Raw genomic sequence first — 13,632 nt, forward strand, 5'->3', positions numbered from 1 at the left:
GCTGTTCTGCTGCTTCCACCTCTAACCCTCACAGCTCCACATCCGCGCCTCCACCCCCGGCTCCTCCATCCCCTGTACCTCCACCCCTCCCCGGCCAGACACACCTGCTGAGCGGCCAGTGACGACACTGCAGATCCAGGCTCTCCGGCCTTCGGGCCCCCGATGGCCCCTGAGCGCTCCTGAAGGCCCTTCGTCCAGCAGAGCAGGTCAGCCACCTGGCCCACCCTGGCCTGTTTCTCTTCCTCTACCTCTTTCTACACAGAAAGGTGAAGAATATGCTGATATAAAGAAAAGAGAGAGACAAAAAGGAGACAGACGCAGAGACGGGGACAGGGAGGAGGTGCCCGGTGTGGAGGGCCAGACTGACCTCCTCCTCTTCCAGCCTCCGCAACGCATCGCTGATGTACTTCACGTGCTGCGTGGTCAGCGTCACCAGGGCCGTGTACCGCGTGCGTAGGTCCATGAACTGGGGCAGAGAGAGACACGACAGAGTGTGAGCACATGCACACTGTCCCAACACGAGCAGAGTGAGCTCTGCTTTGTGCACGCTGTCCCTCTGACCCAACCCCACCTCAACACTGTCATACCTCCTGTGTGATGGCGTCTGATGAAGAATGCATCCTCCTCCTCTTCACCGGCGACTTCTGGTTGGATTCCACAAAGGCTCTGTAGGTCATCAGCTGCAGCTCATAGTCCTACCAGCATGAAGAGACATTAGGCACGAGGCATGCGGCGTCGCATAAAGACGGGCACCGCCCGCAGCTTGGATGCCCGGGCCAGCGGCCCTACCTTCACTGCGGTGCTGTACTGCTTGGAGTGCGTCTGACACTCATCCAGCTTCACCTGGTTCTGTTCAATTTCAGCAACAAGGGCCTGCAAGGTCAGGTGAGAAATGAACACCTCGCAAAGCCAAACTCCTCGGTCACAAAGCCTCCACTGACCTCCTTTTCCTTACAGCCATAGAAAGCGTTATCAGCTACCCTAGATGCTGCATCAATGTTTCCCAATGCGGTCTTTGGGGACCTGTAGACAATCTACATTTTTGCTCCCTCCCAGCTCCCAGAGCAATAACATGGACTGTCTGGCAGGGAGCTGGGAGGGAGCAAAAACATGGACTTTCTGTGGGTCTCTGCGGACTGGGTTGGAAGACACTGTCCTAGACCATAAACCCAGCTGAACTGCAACTCGACCACCCAGTACCTTCACACTAGAACCGCCATTTCCCATGCCAAAGAACGTGGAACTCCTTTTACTGCCAAATGAGACGTACTTCGGCGCCTGCAACCCTTTTGGTTGCACTCATGTTAACAGCAGTGAATCTAACAGAATCAACCAAAAAGCCATAATGTTCCTAATAGACTGGCTGCTCTGTCCTGAAATCGTAAAGCTGAAAAGTTTTCAAACAGTATGTATTTTATAAGGTGATAAATCGACATAGTTTATCGGTGATACCATGTTACTGCTTTAAAACAACTGTGTAATGTTATTTTTAGACATCAACCCAGATGAAACTTTTTTTTTTTTTAAATGTACAATTTATATAAAATTAACTGTAAAATACAGTTTTTGCGTGAAGCGGCTTGTCATTCCTTTTTCATTGTTACTCTGACAAACATAAAATGAATAGCTGAGTCCCTTTTAATATCTTTTCAAAATATTAAGACCACCCATACGCAACTGTAATTTTGCTATTTATGTTAAAGCAAGGGCTTTATTTTATTACCAGTGTGGGATTAAGATTAACTTCACAAAATTAATCTATTGAAACCAATACTGAAATCAATGAGCACAAAACCACATGGCATAAACACGGGTGTATTATGGGTTTTACTGGTTTTTTGGGCGGCTGTGAGGCTTTCTGACGATCCCATTGTTTCCTTGATGGGTCATTAGCAAGAGAAAAGGTGTGATATGGTGAAGTATGTCACTGCCGGTTGGCTTAGAGGAGCTCAAGAATACGCTAGCGGTTCTAGTGTTAAACCTCCTTATCTCCATTTCTCCTTCCTTCTCCTGCATTTGCATGTCCTCCTGACTCAGGTTCCTCCTCTACCCGCCCTTTTCTGCTCCTGCCTCCCTCCCGTCACGCACCGTTTGCTGGGCCAGCTGCTCTGAGAGCACCCTGCTGTCCGTCTGTCCGGCCTGCGTGTTCTCCTGCCTCTCTGTAGTCTCCTCGATCCAGTGGATCAGCGCCGAGTGACCCTGCCGGTACTGCTGCAGAACAGAACCGAGCATCTCCAGGTCCACTTGCCTGAAACGCAAGCACACATGGAAGATAAACTGTAAGCTGTAGCCAGGTATCTGATACCAGAACCGATGAATGTTTTTGTGTCATGTTCCACCTCACTAGCGCCCCCCTAGGGTCCATTCCGTTGAATACTCACCGGGTCTCGATCTGTCTGCGTACACCAGTCCACCTGTCAGCCAGCTGGGCCGCCCTTTCCTGGTACCTCTCCAGCTCGGGGCTGTGTTCCGGATGCAGCTGCCGGAACTGGGCCGCAGCTTCCTGGGCTCGGCGGACCTCGTCGGCGAGGGCCTGGAAGACCGCCTCGTGCTGGCCCAGTTCAGACTGCCACCGCTGAGGGGGGAGGGGGGCGGAGGAGTCAAGCATGTGACTGAGCATCAGTCAGTCCGTGCATCAGCACTCTGGGGTCTCTGCCGGCTAACATATAATATGTGAGGGTCGGCTGCTCTCTCACCGCCAGCTGGTCCCGTAGGGCCTGGATGGCGCTGATGTCAGCCGGGACCATGTCCTCCTCACTCAGCCGGCTCTCATACTTCTTCACCAGGCTCTCGGCGGCCTGCGAGCTCCGCATGAGCACGTCCACCGTCTTCAGCCTGAGGGATGAAGGCCACGTGAGGAGAGGTGAGGATGGGCGCGGACCCAACATGCGGGGCCAAGGTATTACCAACACACACAACACTAACCGGGATGCGACTGTGTGTGATGAGATTGTGTGCGTGTGTATGTCACTGTGTGACTGTCTGTCTGTATGTCTGTTTGTGCGTGCCTGTGTGTGCATAGTTGTCTGCACGTGTGTGAGTGTGTCTGTGTGCGTGTGACAGTGTGTGTGTGCGTGTGACTGAGCGAATGTGTGAGTGAGACTGTGGGTGTGAGTGTGTGTAGGTGTTTGTGTGCGTGTGACTGTGTATGTTTCTGTGTGTATGTGACTGAGTTTATGTCTGTGTGTGACTGAGCATCTGTGTGTGTGTGTGTGTGTGTGTGTGTGTGTGACTGTGTCTGCGTGTGATTGATCGTGCATGTGAGGCTGTGTGGGCTCCCTGGCCACCCCTCACTTGTGCAGGTAGACGGAGGAGAGCGCATGCACCCGGTCCATCTGCTCCACAGTGAGGCCCAACTGGGTGCGCAGCGCCGGCACGCTGGAGGAGCTCGGCTTCTCCTGGAAGAACCCGAGGCATCGGCGGGACACGTCGCCCAGGTCCGAGCGGAGGCCGCCCAGGTCCTGCTGCAGCCGCTGTCACGGGGGGGGAGGGAGGGGCGTTAAGACCGCAGGGCCGAGTATCGCAGATCTGCAGCCGTACAACGATGCTGCATTTTCCTCACCAAAGTCACTCCTATGCCCCTTATTTTACATGGTGGCTGCGCTCCGCATGTCGGCAGAAAGGAGCCACCAGTCGCACCCATAGCAGGTTCCCAGTTTGCTGCTAAATAAGGACGCTGAGAAACACTGGCACTAATCTCGCTACTCGCCGCAAACGCAGCTTAAGCAGAGGGATCCCCCCCAGCCAGGGTGAAATGGGAGCCGGCTCCCAGAGCCCACCCCCCCACACACTAACCTCTGCCTCCGCAATGTGAATGGCATTGTCAGCCGCGTCACTGCTGGCGCTGCCGGGGGGCGGGGCCTGTATGCCCTTCTTCAGCCGCTGCTCCGCCCCCTCCAGGTGCCGCTTGATGTTGTCCAGCTCTAACAGGTAGGCGCGAGACACGGACTCGTCCTTCTCCACTGTCGGGGAAAATGACCATTTATTAAAATAAGAAACAGAAGCAGAAAGCATTAGAGTAACAGGATTACTCAATAATGTGATGAAGGCCTTTTGGGCCTCGCCGGCTTTGACGTACTTCAGGTAGCACAAAATTAGATAAATTAGATAAATTAGACAAAAAGAGAGAGGAGACAACAAGAGGATGATGGGATACCGGTCTCCATGGAGATCAGCAGAGCCTGGCAGTGGGCGCGGCTGTTCTCCGCCTCCTTCTCCAGGTCCCAGCGCTCCGCGGGGGTGAACAGGGGGCTCTCCCGGCTGTCCGCCAGGAAGTCGGACAGGTGAGACTCCAGGTGGTCGAGAGCCTGCCGCCTGTCATCTGCTGACTGGGAGCGCACCTGTGCAAGAGGACTGGGCGGGTCAGCCGTGACTGGGAGGGCGCACGTATCAGACACACTATGCCAGGGACGGAGGTAGAGAGATGAACAGGCAGGGAGAGGCGGCGAGAGGCGCTGGGCAACGGCACCAGCTCTCACCGTGTCCAAGTTCCATGAAGAGATGGCCCTGATGTCCTTCTGCAGGTAGTGCCAGGACACCACCGCCTTCATGTTGACATGCAGCTGGTGCCAGAGGGCCATCACATTCTGGTAGAGCTGCTCGGTCCTGCATGCGCAGCACGTGATGGTCAGAGCGCGCGCAGCTTCAGGGCACTGCACGCGTGCGCGAGTCGCTATGACGACCATGTGAATGAGCGAGAGGTGCGGGTGTGGTTTGGGGGTGCACACGCGTGTGGCCCACCTGCTGGCTATCTCGATGGCCTCTTTGTTCGGCGGCGGGACGCTGAAGCAGACGGAGGGCACCATGGCCTCGTTGCCATTGGGGCTGATGACCTTCCACTTGGTGCGCTGGGAGTTATCCTCCAGCACGCATTCCTCTCCCTTGGAGATGGTGATCTGGGAAACGGGGGAATGGGGAAGCGGGGTAGCGGAGAGAGACAGGGAGAGAGGGTGAGACGAGGAGACAGAGAGAGCAGTGAGAGAGAGCAGGCCAGATAGGAAAAGGCATGAGAGGGACAGGAGAAATAAAGCAACAGTGTGGATCAGCATTAAGACAAAGGGAAATGAGCTGGCAGCAGACTGCTGCTGGGGTGCCCTGGCCTGGCCCTCGCTGGGGGGGGGAGTGAGGGGGGCTTTCTAGCGCCTAACGTCACAGGCTGTCACGTGGGGGCAGGGGCAGCTAGGCCAGGAACCGCCAACACAAACCTGCAGCTGCAAAAAGGGGCCCACTGTCACCATCCTCATTTGGACAAGCGATTATATTTAAGTCAGGTGGAATCCCGGCATTACACAGGAAGGATACGAACAAATCAACAGGAATGAAGCTCAGCACAGCTGCCAAGGGGGGGGGAGGGGGGGCCTTGGGCACGGTGCAGTAAATGTGCAGCAGCGTGTGGGGCAGAATTACTGTGTCCTTACCTCCCTCTCAGACAGAGCCAAGCCAGACAAACACGCCACGTAAGCAAGGCCACCCTTGGCTATCAATCCGGCTGCCGTCTAATCGGACCGAGTCTCAGAACCTCAGGCACTCCTCTACCACCAACAGCACGAGTTACAGCTTAGATCCACTGCTAATTAACCATTAAATATCCAATTTTTTAAGAACATCTATATAGAACATGTTAGGGCTGAAAGGTAGTGACTCCAGATCACGAGACATACTGCTCGCTTTGGATAATGTTGTAATATATTGGAACTGGAAGCAATTCCATAACCAGGAAACCAACGGACCCCACAAACCACAAATACAGTACTAATTAAAACACCAATTAACTGCAAACCATGTGGGATTGTGGCTCATAAGGAGCAGGCTGCCTATGCTGTTAGACGCTGTCCGGCCCACCAGCCTCATTTCTGCCATGTGGTGGAGGAATTCAACCATTCAACAGCTACACTGAATCAGGCGTGATAGCGGGGCCCCCTAGCTGCTACCCGAGAGTGTGCAGTCCCTCCCTGACTGTTAGCCTGAGTTCTTCAAGGTTAAGAAATGCAGAGGTGAGAGCAGTCGAGAGCTCGATACCTGAGCATCGGCCTTGCCAACCCGCATGTAGACAGACAAGAAGGAGAAGGAGGAGGAGGAGGAAGAGAAGAAGGAGAAAGCAGGGGAAAAAGAAGGGGAAGATTAGGGAAGGAGGGGAGGGAGAGAGAGATTACTTTTGGGCATTGTTAGAGAGCTCGCTTAGTTAAACAGATTCATTTTAATAGGGTGACACAGCATGAGAAGGCCCACAGCCACAGAGGGTGGGCATCGGGGGGGTGAAAGGGGTGGGGGAGGGTGATGGGAGTGACAGTGTTTGGGTGTGAGGGGTGACCGGCAGAATGATGCTCAGCTCTGAACACCCTGTGTGGAAAAACCAAAGGCAGCACTACTGGTGTCTCAACCAGTAGGTTGTGTGGTCTCGACCACAATATTGTCTCAAGTTATTTAAAAAAAAAATAATAATACAGTTTAGGGTTCCTTCATCTCAGCGGCACTCACTGCTTTCAATAAAGAACCCAGAACTGAACTGAGATCTCATCGGCAGGTAATAGCTATAAAACCCAAGATGGCCACGTCGGTCGTAGCCTTGAGAAAAGGTACAGGGAGTATGGAGAAACCACAAGCCTAATGTAGAAAGGAGAATCCAATGAATCAGGAAGACAGACAGGCCAATGTAGGTCCAGATCAATAGGAAATTCAATGTGTCTAAAGGGAGATCCTCCGCTGCATGAAAAGGCAGAGAGTAAAGCCAGAGCCTACAATGCTTCACATAAAAACATCTTCTCAGCAAAAGAAAAGGAAAAATCGTTACTTCACTTAAAATAGACAGAGCCTCACACCCGGGCCAGCAGCCCAGGGGGATTCTGGGAGACATTTGCCTGAGACTCCTGGTGTCATGGAATCAGCTATGGGCTGAACTGCTGATGCAAGGCAGGTGTTACAAACGTATAATTCAGGAGTCAAAAACCTGCTTAACGGGGGGCTTAACTGCACAGTTTCCCGCCACCTGGATGCAAGGCTTTCATTAACCTTGATTTGCCTGCCGGCTCACAGGAACTCACAAATGAAATGATTCACCAAAGCAGTGTGTCAATGTGATAAATTCACACACTACAAAGCAGAGAACAGGCCGCTGCATCCTTCAAGAAAATGACACACTGCCTACTTCTGTTTTATGCTTTCGGACTTATAAGAACGTACATTAGAGGGGTGGAGGGTTCGATGGCCCATGTGTGACGCTTAGCAGTGCATGATGTGCTGGGGTGAGACTGCCAACATTCAAGGTTGGTTCTGGGGGGCAGGGCTATGAGATGGTGGGTGGGGTCATGAGGCAGTGGGAGGTGCATGAGGCTTGGTGGTGACGGGCATGGCATACCTCAATCTGCCGGTAGTCGCAGATGGCGCGGATGGGCGTGGCTGTGGTGGGCAGGGTGCTGTCGCCACCCCGTGGCCGCAACTGCACCACCGTTTTCGCCCGGCCTACCAAGCTGGCCACAGTGCTGCGATACTCAATCAGCTGCTCCTTCTCTTCCTGTCAATCAAAAAAAGGACAAATCAGATGAGCAGACAGAGAGGCGGACATTACTCCCATCCACGAATCACAGACTTCCTTCTGTCCTACTGGGGTGACATAAATGTCACAGCACTCACTGATGCATCGCGCCAGTCCCTGGATTAGAAATCTGCTACCAGCCCATAATCCCCACTATGGCTCTCCCCACAGCTCAGGGTGCAGCAGCTCACTCACAAATCTATCTAGGCCCAATCTGAGTTCTGGGTTTAAAGTTTGGCATTTTCAGGTGGTACAGTAAAGAAAAAGAAAACAGAGAATAGTAGGAAATGAACAAAAACATGCCAAATGCCAAGAAAGCAAGCCAGCGAAGAAGCAGATATTTAACATGTAGATCCTATAGAAAATACTAAGACTGCTGTGGGACCGGCCAGTACTCTGCGTGACCTCTGACCCCGGCCAGGACCGTGCTGGTACTGCTGGTAGCAGTGACCCACACCATCAGGCACTCTCTCAGGGTAACACACACAGCCACGCCTCACACAGGGAGCTACACGCTCACACATACAGAACACCAGCACATCATCAAAATGTCTGACAGATTAAATCAAGTTTATACCTATAAAGGGACCCCGCCCTGTATTTACTCACTATCACCTTCCTATCTGCCTGTAATGTGCGGACCTGCACTCTTCCTGTGACGCCGCTGACCGGCTCTTCCATATGCCCTGGGCAGGAATGCCTGCTGTTTCTGGCCTGCTCCGTGCCACCCACTCCCAGCATGCCATCTGCCGCATGTCAGGTGACCACGGCGGCCGCCAAAGGGGGCGTGGACACGCCACGTGCTCCTCCCCGAGTCACTGATACGCCTCTGCCTGACCTGAACACTATCTGCCAGAGTGACGTCTTAGCAACACAGCCGGCGCCAGCTGGCTAAAGAGAACCACCTCTGATGCAGCCAGTGATTGGTGAGGAGTGAGAAAGAAAACCACACAAAGAAAAATGGGTCATGGCTGTATAGATGGGCAGGGCCACAGAGGCATTGGTCTTAGCTGAAAGCTGATTGGGCCCTGGCATGTCACCTCCCCTGTCAATCACCATTTAAAAACATGTTACGGGATAATGATAAGGTTGGTCCCACTTATGCCCCCCCCAACATTACAAAATCCTAGAATCTCCCCTGAAATGGGTTTTGGTCAAAAGCAGAGAGAGGTGCTGCATCATGACAGGGTGTGTGTGTGTGTGTGTGTGTGTGTGTGTGTGTGCCACAGAGACGGAGAAAGAAGGGGGCGGGGGCGAGGCAGGGAGGGGGATGCATCACCATGGAGTCCTGCAGCAGGTCCTCCAGCTTGCCCAGGCGGCTGCTCTTGTCGCAGGTATACTGCCTCTTGATGCTGTCCTGCAGCTGCCGCAAGTAACTCTCACACTCCTTCGCGTCGCTCATAAACTACAGAGCCGAGAGAGAGAGAAAGCGAGAGCGGGCTGTCAGTCAAACCCTGGAACCGGCCAATGGAGCTGAGGGCAGCTCAGCACCCTCAAGCAGATGGGGACCCACCTGGAAATAGGTGCCGTTGTCTTTCAGGTGCTGCTCCACACACAGGCACAACTGCCTGACCCACTCCCACTGGGTCAGCAGGGCGGCGCTGTAAGCCTGAGCGGGCACATAGGCGGGCGGGCAGGCAGGGTAAGCAGAACAGGACAATGAACACAAATACATTACAGTTCAGGCAGCAAATCCCCCCCCCCCAACACCCCAACCATCAACCCGCTACAGCCAGCAGGGGGCCTCACCTCCACCGTCTGCTTGGCCGGGTGGTTCTCCTGACAGAGGCGATCGGCCGTTTCCTGCAGGATACGCATCACGTCCTGTTTCTCCTCCAGCTCTGACCTCATGTCCTGCGGAAACCGGCGGAAAACAAGAATTTCAGTCACATCAAAAAGACAACGTGGCTCCGCCCCCACGTCTGGGTGTGAGGGTGCGGCTACGGGATACGACTCTGCCACCTGTCTGTCGTCACGTCACGTCGCGCCGGGATGGGATGGGGCGCGTTACGGCCGTTCAGTGCAAAGCTGCTCACCGGTCACGCCGATGGTAATATCTGAGATTGCTGGGGATGATGCCACCGCAGAGCGTAAGGGCCCCCCCGAATCCGAGGCTCGCACCGCCGCACCCCCCAGGTACCTTATGGGGTGCGGACGGGGGAAAGGAGCAGTCATCGGCTCTTACGGGCTATTTGGAGACTTTCTGAGTGCACACGTCCACAGCGCCGCTTCAGCTGCTATTATATTTATAAACACACTGCATATTTATCTTTGGCTGACCGCCTTTGTCAGGATTATAGCCAGCTTCAAGGCTTTCGCAGTCTGCTAAATTTGGCCTTAAATGATAAACTTTGTTCCCCCATTTCACCCTCATTCCTGAGAGGCTCCTTCCTGAAATCCCCCCGAATAGGAGTGAAGCAGCATCGGTACCCCGGACCCTGCTGTGGCTGGCAGCTCAGTCCCTCGCACCCGGACCGGCACGCTCACCGCGTAGAGCTGCTTCTTGGCTGCCACGTTGGTGTTGCCGTCGCTCCAATCGAAGGCCAGCTCCTCCTCCTCCCGCTCGTTGAGCCAGATCAGTTCTTCTGTGCAGCGTGACATGAACGCACGCAGGCTCTCCAGGCAACGCAGTTGCCACGACGAGTGTTCCTATGGTGACAGGCACGTGCGTTTGCTCAGCATCGGAAGCAAAGAAAAGTGCAGCCGGCCTGGTCACTTGACCCGGGCGGCATGATGATGGGGAAACACTACACAACAGGAAGCACTGATGTGCTGATCTCCACCAGCATTACCAGGCTGAGTCATGTGATGACGGAGTTACTGGGAGGACAGGGAGCCTCCCCCAGAATCACATGACCACACATATACAATCACATGATCAGATATACACAATGAGTCACACGACCTCACATATACAATCAACACTGATACACACAATGATAGTCACATGACCTCACATACCATCACATGATCAGACATGCAAAATGACAGTCACATGACCTTACATATAAAATCGCATGAACAGACATGCGCAATGACAGTCACATGACCACGTACCAGCAGTTTGCAGTACTGGTGCTCCAACTTGGCCAGTGTCTCGGTGTAGCTGCTGCGGAAGGTGGGGGAAATGGTGGCCTGGAAGAAGGAAGAGCCGGGCGTCAGGCTGCTCAGAGGGAGCGTGTGTGTCATGTAGCACACAGGAGCCGCGCTCCTCCTCACCTCGCAGCGCCGCGCCTCCTGCAGACTCTGCAGCAGGTCCTCTACGGCACCGTGCATGGCTCGATGCTCCTGCAGCCGTTGCTCCACGGAGGGCAGGTCAGTGCCCCACTCAGCCCGCTCCAGCAGGTCCTGGGGGAGTGACAGAGGTCACGAGGGGGTCAGGGATGGAGGTCCCTCTTATGGAAGCAGCCCCTAGGTGTCAGACGCCCTCCATGCCCCCTCCTTCACCTGGGTCTCCTCCACCCAGCCCAGAAGCTCATAGAGGAACCTCAGGCTGCCTTCATCTTCTGAGGAGGACACAGCTACTATCTCGGCGCGGGACAAGGGCCTGCGCAGGAGGGCCGCCACCGCCCCTACCGCCCCCAGCAGTGTCTGGGCCCCCAAGGGCAAGGAGAGGCCGCCGCGGCCCGGTGTCAACTGGCCACCCAGCTCTCCGCCTACGCTGCTCCTGGTGAAGTGACCTTTCCTGTAGACGCTGGAGCACTGAAGCCTGAGGGCGACCAGTTCCTCTTGGAGACGCGATACCCTGTGCAGAACAAAGCAGGGTTGCTCACTTGCTCACTCTTTCCCTTGCTCGCTCACTCACTCCTTCCCTTGCTCACTCCTTCCCTTGCTCACTCACTCACTCCTTCCCTTGCTCACTCACTCCTTCCCTTGCTCGCTCACTCACTCCTTCCCTTGCTCACTCACTCACTCACTCCTTCCCTTGCTCACTCACTCACTCACTCCTTCCCTTGCTCACTCACTCACTCCTTCCCTTGCTTGCTCACCCACTCACCCACTCACTCACTCACTCATTCCCCCTGCCTCACCTGAAGGCCAACTGCTCCACCTGGTAGTATTTTTCGTCCCTCAGGATCTGCAGGTCCACCTGCAGCTGCCTGAGCAGGCCTTCGCAGTCCTGTAGGTAGACCCCCAGGTCCTGCTCACAGCGGACCGGCTGCCCGTCCTCCAGCTGGGCCATATCCTAGAGGAACAGGGCGAGTCACGCTCACTGGCCCGGCCCACAGAGCTCCACACCAGTGGAAACATGCCTGTCCACTCGGATGTACACGCTTACAGATACGCTAGCCTATACTCTACAGCAGAAACAGCGAAGGACAGAGATGCACAAAGGTAGGTGAGCTTACAGCCTGTAGCGTGTTCTTCGCGAGGGTGAGCTTCTCCTCACATTCCAGAGCCATGTTCTGGACTTTATTGGCTATCTGCAGCAGGGAGTCCAACCTGAAACAGACACAATCTTTATTATGGTCGCTCTGGCTCTCACACACCCTTAGCATGTCCTTAAATGACTGAAGCATTCAGACTCATCTGCACAGTACAGTACAGTAATTCACTGACTCACACTGACTACACACCTACACTGATTACATCTCACTCTAGTCTCCCCACAGCCCAAACAGAGCCTGTCCCAGTCTCCCCACAGCCCAAACAGAGCCTGTCCCAGTCTCCCCACAGTCCAAACATAGCCAGTCCTAGTCTCCCCACAGCCCAAACAGAGCCTGTCCCTGCAGCCCCCACCTCTCCACGGCCGGTCGCAGAGCCTTCTCCCTCTCCAGCATCTCCATGATCAGTTTGCCCCAGTCCTCCTCCAGGTCATTGGGGTGCAGCCCCTGGGGCAGCTTGAGGCGGCCAAACTCCATCCACACCTAGGATGCACACACACACACACACGTTAGCAGGCTAACCCTCCATCAACAATCACAAACAGGAACAGCAGAAACAAAAGCATTCCTGTAAACTTCGCTTTTATCCGTTCCTCTATCCCCTCCCATTCCCACCAGCCCCTGGCACGCAGGGAGCCACTCTGGCAGTGACCCAGTTCCTCCTTGCCCCCCCCCACCTCCAGCAGTTTGTACAGGTGCTCGATCCGGCTTTTCTCTGCCTCCTTAGCTGGGATCTCCGTCTCTTTGAAGTGGACGTATTCGTTGTAAAGAGCCTGAGGAAAAACAGATAAATTACTACTACTACCTACCAGCCATCTTCTTCCTAAGCTGCTTAAGCAGATTAACATTATAGATGTTCCTTCCTTTGTCTATTAGTTTCTGAGCAGGCAGAGTTCAAAGGCAGCTGACAGCCAGAACAAAGAGCAACATGATCGAACTATCATTCAGACGAACATCTAATGCACGCCCTAAAACATCACTCCTCACCTTCAGCTCCACGGGATTCTGGGGGAAGTTCTTGTCGGCCATCAGGGCCGTGTGCTGCCGGCTCCACTGGAGCAGCGAGGTGAAGCGCGATTGGTACTCGGGCCAGCGCTGGTCCACCTCCTGCAGAGGGCAGAGCAGCTCACTGGTAGGATGTCCAACACATGACAATATCACCATCAGCATCATCATCATCATCTTTGTCTTTGAACGTACGTGAGGCGCAATGCCCTCCCCTCCTTCTGGGATTTTGGGGAAGGCATCATAAATGGAAGAGACATAGGTGATAACAGACTTCTCGTCTGGTGAAGGCACATCCACGTCTAGATGGAAAAAAAAAGAGCGGCCAGTCAGCATACAGCAAAGAGGATTTTTGCGCAGAAGGACAGACAGAGAGACAGACAGACGGATAGACAGATGGATAGAACAGATGGATAGACAGACAGACAAGAGAGAGACAGACAGACGGAGGCAGACAGACAAGAGAGAGATTGACAGACAGAGAGGCAGACAGACAAGAGAGAGATTGACAGACGCAGACAGACAGAGAGGCAGACAGACAAGAGAGAGATTGACAGACAAGAGAGAGAGACAGACAGACAGACAGAGAGACAGACAGACAGACAAGAGAGAGACAGACAGACGGAGGCAGACAGACAAGAGAGAGACAGACAGACGGAGGCAGACAGACGAGAGAGAGATTGACAGACAGAGACAGACAGAGAGGCAGAC

General features: G+C 54.2%; 1 protein-coding gene across 21 annotated transcripts in view; it reads right to left on the reverse strand.

Annotated features, from left to right (window-relative positions):
* Positions 1-13,632, reverse strand: part of macf1a (microtubule actin crosslinking factor 1a) — a 143,740-nt gene that overhangs the window by 69,741 nt on the left and 60,367 nt on the right. For all 21 annotated transcript variants that reach the window (XM_072705724.1, XM_072705725.1, XM_072705728.1 and 18 more), the window contains 26 exons: positions 13,117-13,223; positions 12,904-13,023; positions 12,594-12,689; positions 12,272-12,399; positions 11,881-11,974; positions 11,563-11,717; positions 10,979-11,276; positions 10,751-10,879; positions 10,589-10,666; positions 10,019-10,180; positions 9,281-9,385; positions 9,045-9,140; positions 8,811-8,936; positions 7,355-7,510; positions 4,741-4,895; positions 4,479-4,605; positions 4,157-4,340; positions 3,796-3,962; positions 3,295-3,473; positions 2,697-2,835; positions 2,382-2,575; positions 2,089-2,248; positions 790-873; positions 588-695; positions 368-466; positions 105-254 (listed from right to left, as the gene is read on the reverse strand). In XM_072705724.1, coding sequence (XP_072561825.1) covers positions 105-254; positions 368-466; positions 588-695; positions 790-873; positions 2,089-2,248; positions 2,382-2,575; positions 2,697-2,835; positions 3,295-3,473; positions 3,796-3,962; positions 4,157-4,340; positions 4,479-4,605; positions 4,741-4,895; positions 7,355-7,510; positions 8,811-8,936; positions 9,045-9,140; positions 9,281-9,385; positions 10,019-10,180; positions 10,589-10,666; positions 10,751-10,879; positions 10,979-11,276; positions 11,563-11,717; positions 11,881-11,974; positions 12,272-12,399; positions 12,594-12,689; positions 12,904-13,023; positions 13,117-13,223 — 3,596 coding nt within the window. The remainder of the gene's footprint in view (positions 1-104; positions 255-367; positions 467-587; positions 696-789; positions 874-2,088; positions 2,249-2,381; positions 2,576-2,696; positions 2,836-3,294; positions 3,474-3,795; positions 3,963-4,156; positions 4,341-4,478; positions 4,606-4,740; positions 4,896-7,354; positions 7,511-8,810; positions 8,937-9,044; positions 9,141-9,280; positions 9,386-10,018; positions 10,181-10,588; positions 10,667-10,750; positions 10,880-10,978; positions 11,277-11,562; positions 11,718-11,880; positions 11,975-12,271; positions 12,400-12,593; positions 12,690-12,903; positions 13,024-13,116; positions 13,224-13,632) is intronic.

This window comes from Paramormyrops kingsleyae, chromosome 23 (assembly GCF_048594095.1).
Source record: "Paramormyrops kingsleyae isolate MSU_618 chromosome 23, PKINGS_0.4, whole genome shotgun sequence".
Taxonomy (NCBI): Eukaryota; Metazoa; Chordata; class Actinopteri; order Osteoglossiformes; family Mormyridae; genus Paramormyrops; species Paramormyrops kingsleyae.